The 21,280-nt window shown below is 44.9% G+C and overlaps 2 protein-coding genes across 5 annotated transcripts in view; one reads left to right on the top strand and one right to left on the bottom strand.

The window, feature by feature from the left end:
- The window catches only part of DUSP16 (dual specificity phosphatase 16), a 92,666-nt gene extending 82,895 nt beyond the window's left edge, over positions 1–9,771 (top strand). For both annotated transcript variants that reach the window (XM_017527949.2, XM_017527958.2), the window contains exons 6-7: positions 2,119–2,242; positions 5,980–9,771. In XM_017527949.2, coding sequence (XP_017383438.1) covers positions 2,119–2,242; positions 5,980–7,153 — 1,298 coding nt within the window. In that variant the 3' untranslated portion in view covers positions 7,154–9,771. The remainder of the gene's footprint in view (positions 1–2,118; positions 2,243–5,979) is intronic.
- A 7,706-nt stretch (positions 9,772–17,477) lies between these two features.
- The window catches only part of BORCS5 (BLOC-1 related complex subunit 5), a 90,492-nt gene continuing 86,689 nt past the window's right edge, over positions 17,478–21,280 (bottom strand). For all 3 annotated transcript variants that reach the window (XM_017527978.2, XM_017527969.2, XM_017527986.2), the window contains exon 4: positions 17,478–18,162. In XM_017527978.2, the coding sequence (XP_017383467.1) occupies positions 17,932–18,162 (231 nt within the window). In that variant the 3' untranslated portion in view covers positions 17,478–17,931. The remainder of the gene's footprint in view (positions 18,163–21,280) is intronic.

Genomic DNA, 21,280 nt, shown 5'->3' with positions numbered 1-21,280 from the left:
CCTCAACTTCAGTTTAGTCACTTGTTAATTTTTAAAAGACGTCATCAAAAGAGTTGTGGTTGTAAAAGCAGTCGTAAGCACATTGCAGAAAATTTGAAAAACAGAGAAAAAGAAACCTGTAACCTCAACATCGTAACACATGTTACTGTCACTGTTTTATTTCCTTCCAGCCTTCTTCATATTTTTTATAAAAATGGCTTTCAAAAATATATATATCAGTTAGCCAGTATCAGCTGAATGCCTACTATGTGCCTAGTATTAAATCCCTTAGGGGAATGCTGGTAGAAGCAAGCAAGATCCTTCTAGGTCCTTATAATCTAGTTTTTGAGATAATTATGAAAATTAATGAGAGTACTGTCAACGTTAAAAAACAAAAACAAACCCAGCCTACTTCCAGTAAGGATTTGAAGCAGTTTTCAATAATAGGTTACGACCAAAATATACACATATTCTCAAACATACACATTAAAATGGGATTTAAAAAAGCAAGAATCAAGTAATATGGGGCTAGGAAAGGTAAAGTAACTGATAAAAAAATCTGAATTGCAACTTCTTACTGAAATAGAGTAGAAACCTTAGCTTTGAGCTTCTTAGCAGCAGGGCAGAAGGGGAAGGAAGCACTGAGAGTACCATGGGGTACATGATAGCTAAGAAGGAAGGGACGTTGGAGGCACAGGAAGGCATGAGACTGCGTACACAGTTTATACATTCTCATTTGTATAGCATACAATTCTTTGAGTGTTGCTTGTTATTGATTTGTAATTGTTTTATTGTGTTCGGTTTCCCTATCTAGAAAGGGAAGCTGCTTGCTGCCTGATTATTCATATACTACCCAAAACCTCTGTGTTGCTTTGTATATGATAAATAATTATGCTATATATAATCATAACACTAGAAATTTATAATATTTATAACAGGCAGTGAGACTGAATAGCCTTGTATTATTTAGTTGCCAAAGTAAGATTCTTTGCATATCTGTTAATTGTAATAATTTTAACACAAGGCTCAGTAGACTTTTGGTAGTATATACCAAGAATGTAAAGGGGAGAATTCACGTTCATGACTGAGCACACATGTAACTATTTAGAATTGAGGCAGTCATAGAACTGGCCAAAATGTTAGTAGCTTCCAGGCTGTGTGGAATAACCTCATCCCCTGCTACATGTATGTATTTTTAAGCCCCTCAGCAGTGAGAGATGGCAGCACTGCTTGGATTTCCCCAGTCCTTTGGTTCTAGCAAAGTGTCCATGAGTCCTTCCACCGTGTTGTGGGGTATTAAGATAATGCAATAAGACAGTAACTCCTGGGTATCAAGGAAGGGATAAAAGTTCTCTTGGATCTCATTAAAGTGACCTGGTAAACCTGATTCATAGGATATACAATGTTTTCTTCTAAAATTTAGTAAATAAAGTTGAGCCATTTTATGGCATACAGAAAAGTTGCCTAAAGAAAAATAGGGAGGCTGGGCACAATGCCTCACTTCTGTAATCCCAGCACTTTGGGAGGCTGAGGTGGGTGGATCACTTGAGGCCAGGAGTTAAGAGACTAGCCTGCCCAAATTGGTGAAACCCTGCCTCTACTGAAAATACAAAAATTAGCCAGGCGTGGCGGTGCACACCTGTAATCCCAGCTACTCCGGAGGCTAAGGCAGGAGAATCGCTTGAATCCAGGAGGTGGAGGTTGCAATGAGCCGACATCACACCACTGCACTCCAGCCTGGGCAACAGAGCAAGGCTCTAATAATAATTTAAAATTTTAATTATATCTCTTATGTAATCAGGGAAAAATTTGAAATGTCAGATAACATGATTAAACATTAGCCATGTCTTAGTAGGGGAAAATATTGACATAAGTTAGGAAACGTGAATAATAGCTTGCTTATTAACAAATTGCTTATTAACAAAGAGTTTTCGACCCTAGCTGTCCTGCATGTCAGTGGTGAGGGAATTCTCCTCCCCTACCTCCTCAGAAGAATATTGCAAGGATAAATAGGATGTAAACAGATGAGATTTGCTTAGAGGTTTTCAGGTGGAAGACACTGAGTAAATAAATGGAAACAAGATTTCACTGCTGACCACAATTGTTAGTAGTGACCTTTCTTGAATTTGACTCATACAGAGAAAGCAAAAGCCTCCAATGGATGTGTCCTAGTGCACTGTTTGGCTGGGATCTCCCGCTCTGCCACCATCGCTATCGCCTACATCATGAAGAGGATGGACATGTCTTTAGATGAAGCTTACAGGTGAGGGCAAGAAAATGTCTTCTGTGATTGGCTTTTCATTTGACCTGAAACACAAAGAATTATAAGGATGAGTAACCAAATTAAAAGAGATTATTAGTCATGCTTTTTACAGGTTACTGTGGATTTTTTAATGGTCTTGTGCTATTTTACTATTTAGCATTAATTCTGTCCTCATGTGTCACTTCATCCTCAGCCACTTTTTATGTTTAAGGAACAAAAATATCCTGTTACATGAGTTTATTCCTTTCCCTAAATGTAAAAGTATCCTTTGCTTTAATTTGCATGAGGGGGAAAAGCTCTAATAGAATGCTCACTGCACGATCTCTGTTCTGCTTCAAACTTTGGATTGCTGGAAAGAAAAAGCCTATTACATGCAAATATGAACCAAATAACTGTCAGACTCCATTCTTTAAGTAAAATTTCCTACATTCTAGAGTGGGCCAGGTTATGTGTGTGATTTTGACTGGGTTGCCTCCAGTCTCTGATTAATCTGATTCCCCTGCATGTCTTGTCGGGTAGAGATGGTTCATTTTTATCTGATAAGAAATAAAAAACATAGAGACTCATGGAGCAGGCCTGATTTAACAGCTGGATTTTTTTTTTTTCTCTCAAATTAGAAAGTTTGGAAAACAGACATGAGCTGCCCAGTTTCCCATTAAGTCAGGAGCCTGGAGGAGATGAGTCCTCCGGTCACCCACATAAGCTCTTCTGCCCCGGTGCAGGCTTCTCTTGCTCCGTGTAGAAATCAGAAGAAAAGGCACCCTTATATCACGTCACATCATGAAGTCTCATTATGAGGACGCTACATTTATACTTGTTATTGTTGAGTCAGTTATTTCTATTTTTATGAATTTGCTTTAGGTTACTTGATTTCCATGTTTATTTTTTGTTTTTCTTGTTTCTTATTCAAATGCCTATTTGCAGGGTAGTTCTACTCCTGCATCACCTGAAAAGTATCCAAGGGCTGCTGAAGAATTTGTCTGTCATCGCTGATTCTTATATCATCCATGAAACATGAAAGCCATCTAGTATTAGTTTTGATCCTTTGATGAATCTGTTTTTAACATGGTGGTTATAAATATAGACCCAGACATTTGACCAGCCTGGTTTTGAATCCAGCACCATTATTTAGTAGCCACTTAAGGACTCTGTGTAGTTGTATGATGGGGATAATGACACCCACCTGATAAAAGGTAGTTCTAAATACTAAATAATGATTTGGTGCGTAAGCATTGTGCTTAGCACACAGAGACCACTTTGTCTTGGTTATTCTGTCATGCTGACTATAAAAAGAAGTCTTGCTTTGATACTTTGATCATCTGATACCATCTTCTTTTTGTCATTAAATTTAAAATGTGAACTGTCTTGGGAAGTGACTGGTGACTTTGAGAGGGGATGACATTGGAAACTGAAGGAGAGTGGCTGTTATACTGTACTTTTTTAAATTTTAAAATTTTTCTTTTTTTGCCTGTGCTAGATGGTATATTTTATTTATTTATTTATTGCATTTTAGGTTTTTATTGCATTTTAGGTATGTGAAGAACATACAAGATTGTTGCATAGGCACACACATGGCAGTGTGATTTGCTGCCTTCCTCCCCATCACCTATATCTGGCATTTCTCCCCATGCTGTCCCTCCCCTATTTCCCCCTGACAGACCCCAGTGTGTGATGCTTCCCTCCCTGTGTCCATGTGTTCTCATTGTTCAACACCCGCCTATGAGTGAGAACATGCAGTGTTTGATTTTCTGCTCTTGTGTCAGTTTGCTGAGAATGATGGTTTCCAGGTTCATCCATGTCCCTACAAAGGACATGAACTCATTGTTTTTGATGGCTGCATAATATTCCATGGTGTATATGTGCCACATTTTCCCTGTCCAGTCTATCGTCGATGGGCATTTGGGTTGGTTTCAGGTCTTTGCTGTTGTAAACTGTGCTGCAATGAACATTCGTGTGCACGTGTCCTTATAGTAGAACGATTTATAATCCTTTGGATATATACCCAGTAATAGGATTGCTGGGTCAAATGGAATTTCTATTTCTAGGTGCTTGAGGAATCACCACACTGTCTTCCACAATGGTTTAACTAATTTACACTCCCACCAACGGTGTAAAAGTAGAAAATCTAGGCAAAACCATTCAGGACATAGGCGTAGGCAAGGACTTCATGACCAAAACACCAAAAGCTTTGGCAACAACAGCCAAAATAGACAAATCGGACCTAATCAAACTCCACAGCTTCTGCACAGCAAAAGAAACAGTCATTAGAGTGAACTGGCAACCAACAGAATGGGAAAAAATTTTTGCAATCTACCCATCTGACAAAGGGCTGATATCCAGAATCTACAAAGAACTAAAACAGATTTACAAGAAAAAAACAAATAAGCCCATTCAAAAGTGGGCGAAGGATAAGAACAGACACTTTACAAAAGAAGACATACATGAGGCCAACAAACATGAAAAAATGCTCATCGTCACTGGTCATCAGAGAAATGCAAATCAAAACTACATTGAGATACCATCTCATGCCAGTTCGAATGGCAATCATTAAAAAATCTGGAGACAACAGATGCTGGAGAGCATGTGGAGAAATAGGAACACTTTTACACTGTTGGTGTGATTGTAAATTTTTTCTTTTTTTAAGATGGGGTTTCACCATGTTGGTCAGGCTGGTCTTGAACTCCTGACCTCAGGTGATCCACCCGCCTTGGCCTCCAAAATGCTTGGATTACAGGCGTGAGCCACCATGCCTGGCCTATACTGTACTTTTGATAGTAGCACTGGTGTGTGTATGTCGGGGTGTCGTTGGTGATGAATAAGTAATCTTCTCTAGGCCAGGCCTGGTGGCCCACACCTGTAATCCCAGCACTTTGAGAGGCCAAGGTGGGAGAATCACTTGAGCCCAGGAGTTTGAGACCAGCCTGGGCAACACAGTGAGACCCTTTCTCACACACACACAAAAAATTAGCCAGGCGTGTGATCCTATAGTCTCAGCTACTCAGGAGGCTGAGGTGGGAGGACTGCATGTGCCCAGGAATTTGAGGCTGCAGTGAGCTGTGTGTATGCTACTGTACTCCAGCCTGGGCGACAGAACAAGACCCTGTCTCTTAAGAAAAGACTGCCACCAACAAAACCCCATATCGTCTCTTATTAGTTGCATTGAGAGCCCTGGCCCTTGAAAATAAGGAAGCAAAAACTAGGGCCTTTGGTGCCTGGCTGCCTCTCTTTGGCATGCTCCAGGGATGTGTGCAAAGCTTCCCCAACACCTAGGTCTTTTGTATTCTCCACCTTGTGGCATCTCCCTGAACTTTTAAACCAATCATCTTTCAGAGGTTTTTGAGGTCTGCCTGTTAATGCCCTATCTCATTTATTCACTTAATATTCTTAAAGTATAGTTGGCCAGGCACAGTGGCTCACACCTGTAATCCCAGCATTTTGGGAGGCCGATGGGGGCGGATCATGAGATCAGGTGTTCAAGACCAGCCTGGCCAATATGGTGAAACCCCGTCTCTACTAATATAAAAATTAGCCGGGCGTGGTGGTGCACGCCTGTAGTCCCAGCTACTCAGGAGGCTGAGGCAGGAGAATAGTTTGAACCCAGGAGGCGGAGGTTGCCATGATCTGAGATCGCGCCACTGCACTCCAGCCTGGGTGACAAAGCAAGACTTCGCCTCAAAAACAAACAAAAAAAGATATAGTTGTAAAATTCAGGTTTTTGTTTTTTTCTCTCTCTGTAGATTTGTGAAAGAAAAAAGACCTACTATATCTCCAAACTTCAATTTTCTGGGCCAACTCCTGGACTATGAGAAGAAGATTAAGAACCAGACTGGAACATCAGGGCCAAAGAGCAAACTCAAGCTGCTGCACCTGGAGAAGCCAAATGACCCTGTCCCTGCCGTCTCAGAGGGTGGACAGAAAAGCGAGACGCCCCTCAGTCCACCCTCTGCCGACTCTGCTACCTCAGAGGCAGCAGGGCAAAGGCCTGTGCATCCCACCAGCATGCCCAGCATGCAGCCGCCGCTGTTGGAGGACAGTCCGCTGGTACAGGCACTCAGTGGGCTGCACCTGTCCACAGACAGGCTAGAAGACAGCAATAAGCTCAAGCGTTCCTTCTCTCTGGATATCAAATCAGTTTCATATTCAGCCAGCATGGCAGCGTCCTTACATGGCTTTTCCTCATCAGAAGATGCTTTGGAATACTACAAACCTTCCAGTACTCTGGATGGGACCAACAAGCTATGCCAGTTCTCCCCTGTTCAGGAACTATCGGAACAGACTCCTGAAACCAGCCCCGACAAGGAGGAAGCCAGCATCCCCAAGAAGCCGCCGACCACCAGGCCTTCCGACAGCCAGAGCAAGCGATTGCACCCGATCAGAACCGGCAGCAGCGGCACCACCCAGAGGTCTCTTTTATCTCCGTTGCATCGAAGTGGGAGCGTAGAGGACAATTACCATACCAGCTTCCTTTTTGGCCTTTCCACCAGCCAGCAGCACCTCACGAAGTCTGCTGGCCTGGGCCTCAAGGGCTGGCACTCAGATATCTTGGCCCCCCAGACCTCTACCCCTTCCCTGACCAGCAGCTGGTATTTTGCCACGGAGTCCTCACACTTCTACTCTGCCTCAGCCATCTATGGAGGCAGTGCCAGTTACTCTGCCTACAGCTGCAGCCAGCTGCCCACTTGCGGGGACCAAGTCTATTCTGTGCGCAGGCGGCAGAAGCCAAGTGACAGAGCTGACTCGCGGCGGAGCTGGCATGAAGAGAGCCCCTTTGAAAAGCAGTTTAAACGCAGAAGCTGCCAAATGGAATTTGGAGAGAGCATCATGTCAGAGAATAGGTCGCGGGAAGAGCTGGGGAAAGTGGGCAGTCAGTCTAGCTTTTCGGGCAGCATGGAAATCATTGAGGTCTCCTGAGAAGAAAAACACTTGCGACTTCTATAGACAATTTTTTTTCTGGTTCACAAAAGAATTCCCTGTAAATCTGAAATATATATATGTACATACATATATATTTTTAGAAAATGGAGCTATGGTGTAAAAGCAAAAGGTGGATCAACCCAGTTGTTACTCTCTTAACATCTGCATTTGAGAGATCAGCTAATACTTCTCTCAACAAAAATGGAAGGGCAGATGCTAGAATCCCCCCTAGACAGAGGAAACCATCTTATTCAGTGAATTGCACATCTTCTTGTTCTTAAAAAGAAAGTGTATTTGGTGTCGGGGGACAAAATCCTCTACCATTTTCACATTGTGCTACTAAGAGATCTCAAATATTAGTCTTTGTCTGGTCCCTTCCATAGTACACCTTAGCGCTGAGACTGAGCCAGCTTGTGGGTCAGGTAGGTAGACCCTGTTAGGGACAGAGCCTAGTGGTAAATCCAAGAGAAACGAACCTTTCCAAAGCTGATTCACAAACCCACGCTCACCTGACAGCCGAGGGACACAGCATCACTCTGCTGGATGGACCATTAGGGGTCTTGCCAAGGTCTACTTTAGAGCAAACCCAGTACCTCAGACAGGAAAGTCGGGGCTTTGACCACTACCATATCTGGTAGCCCGTTTTCTAGGCATTGTGAATAGGTAGGTAGCTAGTCACACTTTTCAGACCAATTCAAACTCTCTATGCACAAAATTCCAGTGGGCCTGGATGGAGGTAGTTAATTTTTCTTCTCAGCTTTATGAAGAGAAGGGAAAGTGTCTAGGATTCAGCTGAACAGCCAGGAACCTGGCAGCGTCATGAGTTAAAGCTAAGGTTGGGAGGCTAACGAGTCTACCTCCCTCTTTATAAATCAAAGAATTGTTTAAAATGGGATTGTCCATCCTTTAAATAAAGATGAACTTGGTTTCAAGCCAAATGTGAATTTATTTGGGTTAGTAGCTGAGCAGCAGCACCTTCCAGTTCTCAGCCAGAGTGGATGTTTTTGCCATTTCTGCTTCACTGCATGGATACAGTTGGTAAAATGTAACAATACAGCAGAATTTTACAGGAAACTACCAAGGGAGGTAAATTATGAGAAGATTAAGAAAGGTAAAAATTGCTGAGGAGAAGCAGGAAACCTATTTCCTTAATGGCTTTTATCCCCTTGGCATGCGAGGGGGTGGTTTCTGTAATTGCCTCAGACTTTCGAATTTACTAGTAGGGCTGAGAAAGGCTTTAGTGAGCAAGGAATATTCAGAATAAAACTGTTAAGAAAGCTGAGAAGACTGCTGAATTTTGAATTTTGATCAGTTATGAGCAGAGTACAAAGCCCATGGCCAAGCTATTTTCAGAAACTCTGGCTGGCGTGTCTTCAGTGGAAGGGGCGAATCAAAATGGAGTGAGAGCGAGGGTCCTCAGCCCTCAGCCTACAATCACTGTGTGGAATTGGTCCTGGCGGCTGAACGTAGGTCGTCACTGGAACAAGTATGTAAGTGATAGTGCAAACCTGCTTTCACACCTCCTCCTGGCTTGAGTTTTGTCAGCTACAGTGTGGGTCCTCTTTTGAAGCCTTAATTCATGATAGCAGCTTTTTGGGGGTGGGGCTGGGCGAGTGTTGTCATTGTTCTTTCCTTTCCTGTAAGTGTCGCTAGTTGCTGCCTTGTATCTCAGGTTTTTCTCTGTTTGAGAAATGGACAGTTTTTTGACCAGGATGTGACTTCATGTTTCCTATGGTGACTTCTAAAACCAGCACAGAATGACATGACTCAACAGAGACTGGCTTGGTCCTGGGGAAGATGAGCCGCACAGACATCACTAGCTGTGCACAAATAATGTGCCATGATGGGGTGTAAAGTGAAGGCAGAAGAGGGTAAGCCACATTGCTATGATACTGGGAAAGAGCTGGTCAGTGATTTGAGTTAGTTTTTATATATACATTGAAATCTAATGTAATCACATTCTCAAGTTTCACACAGTAATTTTTGATGTTATGTACACACACACAAATGTGTCATGGTTCACCACTTCCGGAATGTGGTCATATCCAAAACATTTTTAAGAAATGAAAGCAGTAGCTCCTTGCTAAGATGTTTCAGGAGGTTTGAGGGACTGGGTTTTAATGAGCTTCTGTCATTTAGAGCGTCTCTTGGCCATGGTCCCCTTCCTTCTGTAACTGTGATGTAGTCACGTATTACAGCCTTCAGTGCTGGTTCGCTAGTGTCAAATCATTTCGTGGAATCAAGACTGCCGTGGTGAAGGGGCAGCCTCGGAGGCAGGCTCTGGAGCTGCTTGGGTGTCTTTGGGCAGGGTGGTGGCTGGCTCTCTTCAGCTTGTAATCGGGGAAACCCGGGCATCTACTAGGGTGATATAGATGGTGATTTTAAAGAGCAAAACTAGACTTAGACTTCTATGTGAGAAATGCTGGAAAATGACTTAGGACATGTGTAAAGTTAGATGGAAAGACTGTAATGTTTAATATGAATATAGTGTTCTTTTGAAGTAAGGCCAGCTGTCGAATGGTTAAATTGTGCATTTCTCATTTTGATGTGTCATGTATGTTAATGTATGAAATGATGAAATAAAATCAAAACTGGTACCTGTTTATACATAAATATGAGAAAAGACCTATTTTTGCAGCCATACACTCGGTGGGAATACCACCTCCCAAGTTGCCAAAGGAGGCAGTGGTGAAACCTGTCTTGTTCTTCTCACGTAAATGAGGATTTTAGCTCAAAATAAAGTGGTTTTGTCATCAGGTATATTCTCTGTTCTATCATTTGCATGGAACACAGGATCATCAGCTAACAGTAAAGTGCCAGCCGCCTTTGCTGTGTACATGAAGTGTACACTATGGTGTAGAAGCCTAAGGCACTTGGGAAATATTTTCTAGCTGACTGATTCCAGAACACACAAGTACCTGGCAGGAAGAAAAAGGCCAGCTACACACTCTTGGTCCATTTCAATTAACAATGTTACGATTCCAACAGGAAAAACAGGAAGGGCAATTGTTGAAGATCTAACCCCTGTCCTTGCCACGTACATCTTAGTGACCTCTCTGCTCATGACACTAGATTTGATGACTTATGAGACTAGAAGCTTAGTCTCATCAGTTTCATAAAAATGAGGCATTGAAGGAATAAAGCTGCAGTGCAAGCAGATTCAATGATGACTATAGGAAGAATCACAGGTGCCCCTGAAGCTGGTTGACCTGAAGTTAGATTTAAGAAAATTTGTAAGAAGCATTGGGCTAAGCTAGACTAAAAGAACTGTCTTGGCCAGGTCCCCGCAGAAAATAAGAGGTAGAAGTGAGATACAGGAATACAAGGAAGTAGTATAAATCAGCCCCCAGAGACAGAGGTAGCAGAAGGAACAGTTGTTTCAGTGAGAGGCTTCCAAAAAGAAGATGGAAGATCTTGGAAGGGCCTGAAGGTCAGGCCGGTTATGGAGCTCAGAGCCCCTTGACCAGCCTCAGCAGGCTGTTGTTGGAGGACTGGTTTGGATGTGACAACTACAACTAGACCAGGAATTAAACTAAGGGGAGGTTGGGCACGGTGGCTCATGCCTGTAATTCCAGCACTTTGGGGGGGAGCTGAGGTGGGTGGATCACCTGAAGTCAGGGGTTTGAGACCAGCCTAATTTTTGAGACTAAAAATACAAAAATTAGTTGGGTGTTGTGGTGGGTGCCTGTAATCCCAGCTACTTGGGAGGCTGAGGCAGGAGAACTTCTTGAACCCAGGAGGCAGAGGTTGCAGTGAGCTGAGATTGTGCCACTGCACTACAGCCTGGGCAACAAAAGCAAAACTCCATTTCAAATAAAATAAATAAATAAACTAAGCAGGAAAATTAGGAAGGTATAGATGGAGATGTGAAGAAAAATATGGCAAAATTAGAGCCGAGTGTCTAAAGAGAATATGTGAAGGGTAGGGGGCGTATACTGGGACCAGTTGATGGAAATTTTTTAGCCTGAAAACATTCACTGTTACTTTCTTTTCTTCATTGACAAATCTGGTGTTTTTTTTTTTTTTTTGAGACAGAGTCTCGCTGTGTCGCCCAGGCTGGAGTACAGTGGCGTGATCTCAGCTCACTGCAACCTCCACCTCTCCCAGGTTTAAGCGATTCTCCTGCCTCAGCCTCCTGAGTAGCTGGGACTAAAAGCGTGCGCCACCACACCCAGCTAATTTTTGTAATTTTAGTAGAGACAGGGTTTCACCATGTTGGCCAGGATGGTCTGGATCTCCCAAAGTGCTGGGATTATACTTTATCTTAAATATTCTTCTGGTTTTGTTTTTCTGAGAAGCAGGAATGTTTTAGATTACCTAGTAAACAAAATTTGTCTATGTATTTTATCTGTGGATATTACTCTTCCGCTTCTATAAATGGAAGCAGGAAGTAAACTGTTTCTAGCTTCTGTGGGACCATTCATCCTTGAACAGCCTAATTTTACTTGGTTATATCTTTAAAGTTGCAGAATCAACTGGAAAATTACAGCACTGTCTTGGAAGATATTTACAAGTCAGTCACATTGTTGCAGTTTATTTGCAGAGACAGCAAAATGCATTTATGTAAAAACAGTTTCATTCTTTTGGTTCCAGCTCAAACATTAGAATCAGTTTGAAAATACTGTCCCACAGGAAATTCAGGATGTGACCTTGTAGAAGCAACGTGATAGGCAAATAAGGTAACTTGAAGAGCATTCAGTAATGTCTGGGTTCTCTTTGGTCGGAATTATGACAATTTCAAAGACCAGATTGAAAGTACTTGGTGCACAAAGGCTTTCAGCATAACTCATGCCTCAAGGAATGAGCCTTGATTGGTGAAGAAAAATTAATTGGGTCATCAGTAAATTCCATCATGTCTTACACTGACATTGATGGCCCTGGAAAGTATTCCTGAGGCATGGACACACACACCAGCATAACGCTGGTCATCCTGGCAAGCAACTCCAGCTAGTTGCCAACTGTTTTATCTTTTTGGTTTGAAGCAGGTAGATAATTATCTGGCTACCCTTTCCCTCTGTAGCCATAGCATTTGAATGGAAGGCACATGCCTGGTGTGTCAAAAACCACAAGAAATTAAATTATTTGACAGCAGTCCCTAACCTTTTTGGCACCAGGGACCCATTTCATAGAAGACAGGTTTTCTACAGACAGGGAAGCAGGGGGATGATTTCTGGATGAGACTGTTCTATTTTCCACCATCAGGCATTAAATTCTCACAAGGGGCACACACGCATGCAGTTCACAATAGGGTTCGCACTCTTAGGAAAGTCTAATGCTGGGACTGATCTGACAGGAGGTGGAGCTCAGGCAGTGATGCGAGTGATGGGGAGTGGCTATAAATGCACATGAAGCTGGCCAGGGGGCCACGCCCCACCTGTAATCTCAGCACTTTGGGAGGTGGAGGCAGGTGGATCACAAGGTCAGGAGTTCAAGACCAGCCTGGCCAAGATAGTGAAACCCCATCTCTACTAAAAATACAAAAATTAGCCAGGTGTGATGGCACGCTCCTGTAGTCCCAGCTACCCAGGAGGCTGAGGCAGGAGAATCCTTGAACCTGGGAGGCAGAGGTTGCAGTGAGCTGAGATCGCACTGCTGTACTCCACCTTGGGCGACAGAGCAAGACTTTGTCTCAAAACGCACACACACACACACACACACACACACACACACACACACACACGAAGCTTCACTTGCTCGCCCACCATTCACCTCCTGCTGTGCAGCCCAGTTCCTAACATGCCACAGGTGAGTACCGGTCTTCGGCCTGGGGGTTGGAGACCCCTGATTTACGGTAAGTTAGTGAACAATAATGACACCTCCTCAGGGGCACTATATAGTTCTTAACAAAGGAATGAAGACCAAGGTGGAGGAAAGAAAAGCAAAACTACTCTCATAATTACATTTCATACCTCAAAAGTCCACAAGAATAAAAGTTTTCTCTTCTCCCTAATCCATCTTTCAGTCTTGAGTATCAACATTTGGAATAATTTCTGCTGAGCACTATGTATCTGGGTTTAGCTGAAGTATAAACAAATCAGGAAGACCAAGTTCCCAATCGCACTAGAATTTTGATACATGTTTGGTCATGTCTCTCTGACAATTCCTAGTTTTGCCTTGGGACTTACTAGGGGAAATGCCAAAGCTAAGGAAGTTCTACAAATCAACACAAAAGTGGCACCTGTCAGTCGCCCCAGGGCCATTAGTTTACGTAACCTTGTAAAACCGAGTTTGTAATACTTATAATGTAAGGGTAACGTTACCAACCTCTTTCATACGTCTGAAGAAGCCACAAAGAAATACTCAGGATACAGACACATATATACATACGCACACATACACACATAAAATCAAACTTTATTTTTTTACTCGAAAAGCAAATTCTCCCAGATTCAATTCCTTTTTTTTTTTTTTTGAGACAGAGTTTCTTGTTGCCCAGGATGGAGTGCAATGGCACAATCTCAGCTAACTGCAACCTCTGCCTCCCAGGTTCAAGTGATTCTCCTGCCTCAGCCTCCCAAGTAGCTGGGATTACAGGTGCCAGCCACCATGCCCAGCTAATTTTTGTATTTTTTTAGTAGAGATGGGGTTTCACCATGTTGGTCAGGCTGGTCTTGAACTCCTGACCTCAGGTGATCCACCCGTCTCAGCCTCCCAAAGTGCTGGATTATAGGCATGGACCACAGCGCCCAGCCTAAATTCATTTATTGAATGTACTCCTATATCAGGCTATGGAGTCCTTGAAACTCATTTAATCAAATATTTACTCTGTGCAGAGAACACTAGGTAGGTATCTAGGTTCAAAATATATTTTAAGGATATTATCTAAGACACGGGAGACTATATGTGTATAGTCTATAAAACTATATATACAGTTACTAAGAATAAAACTTTGAGAGAAACAAAGATGTGAAATCTGTAAAGCTACACTCCACAATTCATTTACTATAAATTTATATACACATAATACAAGGGGTGACGGCCAGTTTCTACCAACCTTGCACTTCAACCAGTAAAACCAGGAGACTGCAGGTAGGGGCCTATTTGACAGTGTTCATAAATGAACAGATCGCTGGATACACAAAACAGGCTCTAGAAAGCAGCAGCCAATAAACACCTAATTTATAATTGAATGGAAGACAAGCAGCTCTACCTTACGAGCTCAGAATTAATTTTTTTTAAATTAGCTGGATTTGGTGGCACACACCTGTAGTCCCAAATACTCAGGAGTCTGAGGCAGGAGGATCCCTGGGGCCCAGGAGTTTGAGGGAGCAGTGCACTATGACTGCGCCACTGCACTCCAGCCTGAGCAATAGAGCAAGACCCTGTCTCAAACCAAGATTAGAATCAGATCAAGTTTAGCCGAGATACATTAAACTAAACAGATCTATTTTAATCTTGACCTAGGGCCATTGCTCAGAGACAACAGATAACATGCTCACTGCAGTAAAGAGCTTAATCAGAATCACAGACTTGGAATGTAGAGCTGGAAGGGCCTTGAGAGCCCACCCAAACTAGCTCACACTGTAGGGAGGTGGAAACTGAGGCTGAGAGAATGAAATGGCTTGCCAAAAGAGTAAGGCCAGAAACATCCAGCCAAGGGCTCTTTCACAACTCCTATCCCTGAAATTTCTCATAATGGCCAGAGAGGTCATGGGGTATTAACCAACAAAGAGATCCAGCATAACTGCTTCTTGAAATACAAATCACTCAGACTGCCAGGTTCCATCAGGAAATAGCAAAACATCAGAGGGAAAGGACTGGTAACACCGTGTTACCAGTCAGAGGTTCAATCAGAGAAGAACAACTAGGGATGAAGTAGAATGAGAGGACTGGTAAAGGGATATGACTTAAGCAATACAAGGGCTGGGAAAGGTCTCGGTTCTGCTGTTTCTGTCGGGAGGGACGGTGGGGGAGAGTAAGGACAACCGAGACTTGCAGGCAACAAGCCAGGACCTGCCCCTGCCTCTCACCACAGCCCGCGCCGGCCTCTCCTCATCCCCAAGCCTTCATCCTTGCGTTTGGAGACCGAGAAGCTGGTCCTCATGCCTGGCCCAGGGTTTGGAAAAGGCGAAGGCAGAGTTCTGTGGGAGCTGGAGGAGCTGTGGGCCCAGCAACTGTCCACACAAGTGCTGGAGATCCATGGAACCATGCACGAGATGGAACAGGGCCTGACCTACATCAGCTTTCAGTGACTACACACGGCTATCGCTCTGCATCCACTTCCAAACCTCAGGCAAATCTCTCTCGTGGCCAGCCCTCACCAGAGAAGCAAACACAGAAGGGAATTCTGGGAAAACAGTTCAGTTTAGCCACGCTGACAACACTGCAAAAACCACGACACACCATCAATATTAAACTAGAATTCTTTGCAAAAATATTGAATTTTCCTATTGCTCTTCTGCCATACTTCTCTGCTTCCACCTAGTAATAAGTAGCCTATCGCCTACCTACTCAGGACCCAATCTAAGTTAACCCCATGTTTTATCTAACTTCCTCAGAAGGAGACAGTTGCTGGAGAGCTGGCTGGCTGTGCAGTTTGTGCCGCGCTGGGTCTGCCATTCTGCCCCGTGCCAACCACTAACCGCTGCAACACTGGAAAAGCTCAGCCGTCGCAGGCTTGAACTGCCTCCCACTCTGTGCTTTCGCGTGTCACCTATATTAATACAGTAAGGGCCAGGTGCAGTGGCTCATGCCTGTAATCCCAGCACTTTGGGAGGCCGAGGCGGGCAGATCGCCTGAGGTTGGGAGTTCGAGACCCGCCCTGACCAACACGGAGAAACCCCGTCTCTACTAAAAATACAAAATTAGCTGGGCATGGCGGCGCATGTCTGTAATCCCAGCTACTCAGGAGGCTGAGGCAGGAGAATCACTCAAACCTGGAAGGTGGAGGTTGTGGTGAGCCGAGATCGCACCACTGTACTCCAGCCTGGGCAACAAGAGCGAAACTTGGTCTCAAAAAAANAAAAAAAAAAAAAAAAAAAAAAAAAAAGTGCAGTGAGGATAACAGCACCTGAGCTATTTTTGTAGCTCTATAAACAATCAACCCTTCATTCTTTGAAGTTATAAACATATCCCGTGTTCAGAACTGGGTTCTGTATACCTCAGAAGAAAGACAATGACGGGTGATGTCTTAAAAATACCACTTCCTGTCAATCTAGATGAAAGAAATATGAATATTCATTGTATTATTCTTTCAAATTTGAAAATATAAAATTTAAAAAGATTTTTTTACCTGAAATCTCAGCTACTTGGGAGGCTGAGGCAGGAGAATCACTTGAACCTGGGAGGTGGAGGTTGTAGTGAGCCGAGATCACGCCATTGCACTCCAGCCCAGGCGGCAGTGCGAGACTCCGTCTCAAAAAAAAAAAAAAAGAATTTTTTTTAATTAGCTGGATTTGGTGGCACACACCTGTAGTCCCAGCTACTCAGGAGTCTGAGGCGGGAGGATCCCTGGGGCCCAGGAGTTTGAGGCAGCAGTGCGCTATGATTGCGCCACTGCACTCCAGCCTGAGCAACGCAGCAAGATTAGAATCAGATCAAGGTTAGCCAAGATACATTAAATTAAGTGGATCAATTTTAATCCTGTGAATCTACTGAAAGCTCTTTCTGGCATCCGAAAACACACCTCCCAAGGCTTGGAGGAACGCGGGGAACAGGACGCAGGCCTGTATGGCAGCCCGGCCCCAGCGACTCCCCTCAGCCCTGCCTCTTGGTCTCAAGGTGTCTGCCTAGGTGTGCTCCCCACATTCCATTCTTTGCTCCTCCCGTCCTTCCTTCAAGCAGAGCACCTATGGTGTGCAAAGTACTACACGAAGCACTTCTGTTGTTACTCACATCACTTCCTTTCCTAAGCTCCCAGGGAAATTCAGCAGCGTTTTGAGTTTCTTCTTTTCAGAAATGAAGGCCGGAGGCTCTCTGGCCGTATTTGTAACCCAGGCACAATATCGGACACATGAAATGGGCTCAAGAAATGCCGTGGGATCAGAGATCTCTGCAGTCAGTGTCTAGAGCCTTCTCATCTCACACGTTTTCTAGGCTAGTAAAACCACATGCTGCTTAAAACCTTGTTACAAAAATTGAAATCCTGCCGGTGTTGAAAGAAAGCTAAACTACGTCTGCATCAAGGAAACCGTTTATCAGTGGAGATGCATCTGATGAGGGTGTGGAAAGGGAGGCTTCGGTTTCTGATGACGACTAAGGGACACCATAACCTGGCAGACAACAAAACGCCAGTGTTCCTCCTGGGCAGGAAGACGCGCCCCAGATACGGACTTGGTGTGATGGAAACAGGCAGGGCAGAAACGGGAACAACACAGAGACCTAGATTCAATTAGATTTTCATGTTTACAACACCTAAGCCGGAGAGCCGACTGAAAGTTCACCTCAGGCACTGAGAACACAGAGCTTCGTAACATATTTCTCCCCTTGTCTCCATATTTTTATTCCAGCACCTGGACTATACTATATACTCTCAATTAAAAAAAAAAAAAAACTAAAAATAACTCTTGATGCAGAGTTCGTCAAAGAATTCCTAATAAGTCACATGTTCCAGCTTCAGTTATCACTGAGAATTGGTTTGGTTCCTTTCACACAGGGAAATTGCATCAAGGAAAAGGGTTGGGCAAAGTCAGATTTTCACGCCAGCCGGACTCCTTCACACCCGCTTCAGGGAGTACCAGAGCCTCGCGCTATCACTCCAGCCCTGGTCAGATGATACGACTTTGGCTCCAAACATCCTCAAGGTTTGGGTGTTGCAGGCTCCGGGCCCCAAGCAGCTACAGCCTAAGCTCGCGGTCAGGCTTCATGCTGAAGGGCTCCAGCCGCTCGCCCTCGGGGAGCATGCTATTGAGCCTGTCCAGCAGGGGCACGGTCTGGTCGATGCCCATCTGTATGCGGCGGAGGATGGCGGACATCTCGTTCACTTTCTGGATCTGCTCAGCGTACTTGGCGTATCTTTTCTGGCGCTCCTGCATGAAGCTGAACAGGGTTTCTACAGACAGATCCATCTGTGGACGGGAAAAAGTACATTATTATACCTTGTTTCCTCAAGTCCTCTCCGCAGGGCCAGGTGTTCAGCTGTAAGGGACAGAGTCCCGCAGGTCAAGCGGGAGCGGACAAGTTTTACAGGAAGCACCAGGGGCTAAAAAGCCCTTCAGGGACACAGCTTTATCAATTGCTGCACCAGAACCACCTTTCGAAGAGAACTGAGAGGGGACTGTCCCTGGCTCTATGTTCTGGGAATGTGCGTTATTTGTACATGGTTGAGACCCTGAGATTTCTATCTCCCCTCCTGGATGCAGAAATCAGTCCGGCCAGGGCTGAATCTGACTCTGCCACACGCATGAACTGCTAGTACTTATCTTTGGTGGCTCAGTTTCCTCATCTAGAAAAAAACTAGAAGGAGATGGGCATGGTGGTGTGAGCCTGTAATCCCAGCTACTTGGGAGGCTCAGGTGGGAGGATCGCTTGAGCTGCGGAGGTGGAAGCTTCAGTGAGCCATGATCAGGCCTCTGCACTCCAGCCTGGGCCACAGAGTGAGACCCTGCCTCTAACAACGACAACAAACCCAGAGTCCAAAACACATGTTCTTCACTCCCTCCCTCTCTTCCCTGGACGGCTGCAGATTGGCGGTCACTCAGGGAACACTGTAAGAGAAGGGTGTCTCTCCCTGCCAGGGCCAAAATGCAACCAAGGCTCCTGTCCATACAATGATCACACTGTTTTTTTGGTCAAACTGTGAGGACTGTCTCATGTGCCCCTTTCCCCCATTAAAGCAGGCTCTGGGCTCCCCTGTGTGACTTCTCTCCCCTGCAAAGGCTCTTTAGTACCTATCACCCAGATACAAATAGAGAGAGGGGACCGCCATCATGTTGGGCACCTGCACCCCTTCCTCAGCATGGACCCCACTTCCACCCTCTCACCCCTTGCTTCCTTCCCAGGCCAGGAGAGAAACAGTTTGACTACCGAGGCCCACACTTCAATCCCAAGGTTCCCGGACTCCTCCAGCCCTTCCTTCTGGTTTATGCCCAGGGCGTGCCCCTTCCCGACCTCGCATCAGGATGAGGGCTCCACACCCAGTACCACAGAGCCTCTGAAAATGGCTTTGAGAGGCACGAAATCAAGCTAACGAAAACATGGGAGACCAAAGCTAGCCCCAAGAAAAAGTAACAAGTTCCATTTGGTTATCGCATGTGGGGAGGGCACGAGGGGCAGGAGGTGATGGAAGGACGTCAGTGCTGCTGTCCTCTGGCGGGCCTGCCCAGCATGTTTGAGTGCCTGCAGGGCAGAAGGCACAGCCAGTTGGTGGGGGAGACCGAGAAGTAAAAAAAAAAAAAAAACCCATCGGAGTGGGCAACTCCAAATAACGTGGAAACAATGCACACCTTCCGGGGTTCTCTGCAGCCCTGTCGCCCTTGGCACTTTGGAAGTAGGGAGCCAGGAGATTCCTGCGCTCCTGACAGTCACCCACCGGGCCTTTTCAGGGTGGCCTTGCAGTGAGCACCGAGAAACACTCCACATACCTGAGAGACAGCGGGGCACAAGGGAGCCAGGTGGAATCCTGAATTCAGAACCTTCTCGGGCATCACACTTTACTTGGCGGGGTATTCCTGGCCCTCCACCCTCCAACCCTACCAGAGTAGTCAGATGCTTGAAGACTTTCTATCTGAAATGGCCTCCAAGGCTCTGCCTTATCAAGTCTAAAGTCCTTAGCAATCAATCCACCTCCCGATTCACACCCGATGAGGACTGTTCACAACTGTCTTCGAGAGGTACTTGTCAAATGGCATGTACTTCCCCACCCGTTTCCACATCCAGCTGGGGCCTGTGTTTCATGTCTCCAAAGCTTTTGTCCAAAGGCACTTTCTGTTAATGCTTAAACGAGCACACATAGTTCAAGCAGTTGTTCATGCGTACTGACATCATGTCTTATTTCCATTACACTCCATGGAGAAAAAAAACCACAAGAGGAAACTTAGTTTGTGTGACTTTCAAGGTCTCACAGTGACAGAATCAACACTAGACCCCAGATCCCCTAAGTCCAGCACCTCCCCTCTTTTACACGTATTTCCTGAGCAAGAGCCTGTACCACTGATGCTATATGAGACTTTTGTTGGCACATGACATGGCATTAAAGAAGGCTGGATCACATGAGGGGAAAGTTATTACCTTTTAAATGTTTCCCTCATTCTTCGCTGCAAAGAAAGTCTCAACTTACTGCAAGCAGCAATGGAATATCTAGAAAAGGATACTAAGACTGGTAATGCCATTTTTGATGTCTCTGCCTTCTGCTCTTGAGGCAACGCTGCCCCAATCCATAATCCTTACCTTTGCTCCATAAACTTCCAGACACATGCTCATCATAACATATTTGACATGACTGTAGGCAGTAAACCAGTATCTCAAGCAATTCTGAATCACCATTTTGGCAATCTAGGGATATATCCTCCTTTGCCTTTCCTATTTCTATTTTTGGCACAAGGATTCTAACAGGATAGCACGTATACTAACAGCCTTCTGGACAAACAGAGGTGTTATGACATCACCTAGGGCCGCCTCACTGAATACTCCATAGCCATTCAAAAGACCCAGCTTGGCTGGGTGCAGTGGCTCATGCCTGTAATCCTAGCACTTTGGGAGGGTGAGGCAAGCGGATTGCCTGAACTCAGTATGAAACCAGCCTGAGCAACACAGCGAAACCCTGTCTCTATTAAAATACAAAAATTTATCTGGGTGTGGCGGTGGGTGCCAGTAGTCGCTGCTTGGGAGGCTGAGGCAGGAAAATCACTTGAACCTGGGAGGCGGAAGTTACAGGGAGCTGAGATCGCACCACTGCAACCACAAAGCTGTTTGTGAAATGGATAGTTACAACTTTTGTTCACTGCACTCATCAATCCATTCACCCACCAATAAAACAACGGTGAAGATCACAGGTTCTGGAGTCAGACTACGTAGGTTTAAGGGCCACCCTCAATCCAGTATCTTTTTTTTTTTTTTTGAGATGGAGTTTCGCTCCCCCTTACCCAGGCTGGAGTGCAATGGCGCGATCTCGGCTCACCGCAACCTCCGCTTCCTGGGTTCAGGCAATTCTCCTGCCTCAGCCTCCCGAGTAGCTGGGATTACCAG

This window comes from Cebus imitator, unplaced genomic scaffold (assembly GCF_001604975.1).
Source record: "Cebus imitator isolate Cc_AM_T3 unplaced genomic scaffold, Cebus_imitator-1.0 Scaffold2, whole genome shotgun sequence".
In the NCBI taxonomy this organism is placed as follows: domain Eukaryota; kingdom Metazoa; phylum Chordata; class Mammalia; order Primates; family Cebidae; genus Cebus; species Cebus imitator.
The sequence above is the reverse complement of the archived record's forward strand: the minus strand, read 5'-3'. Positions and strand labels throughout refer to the sequence as shown.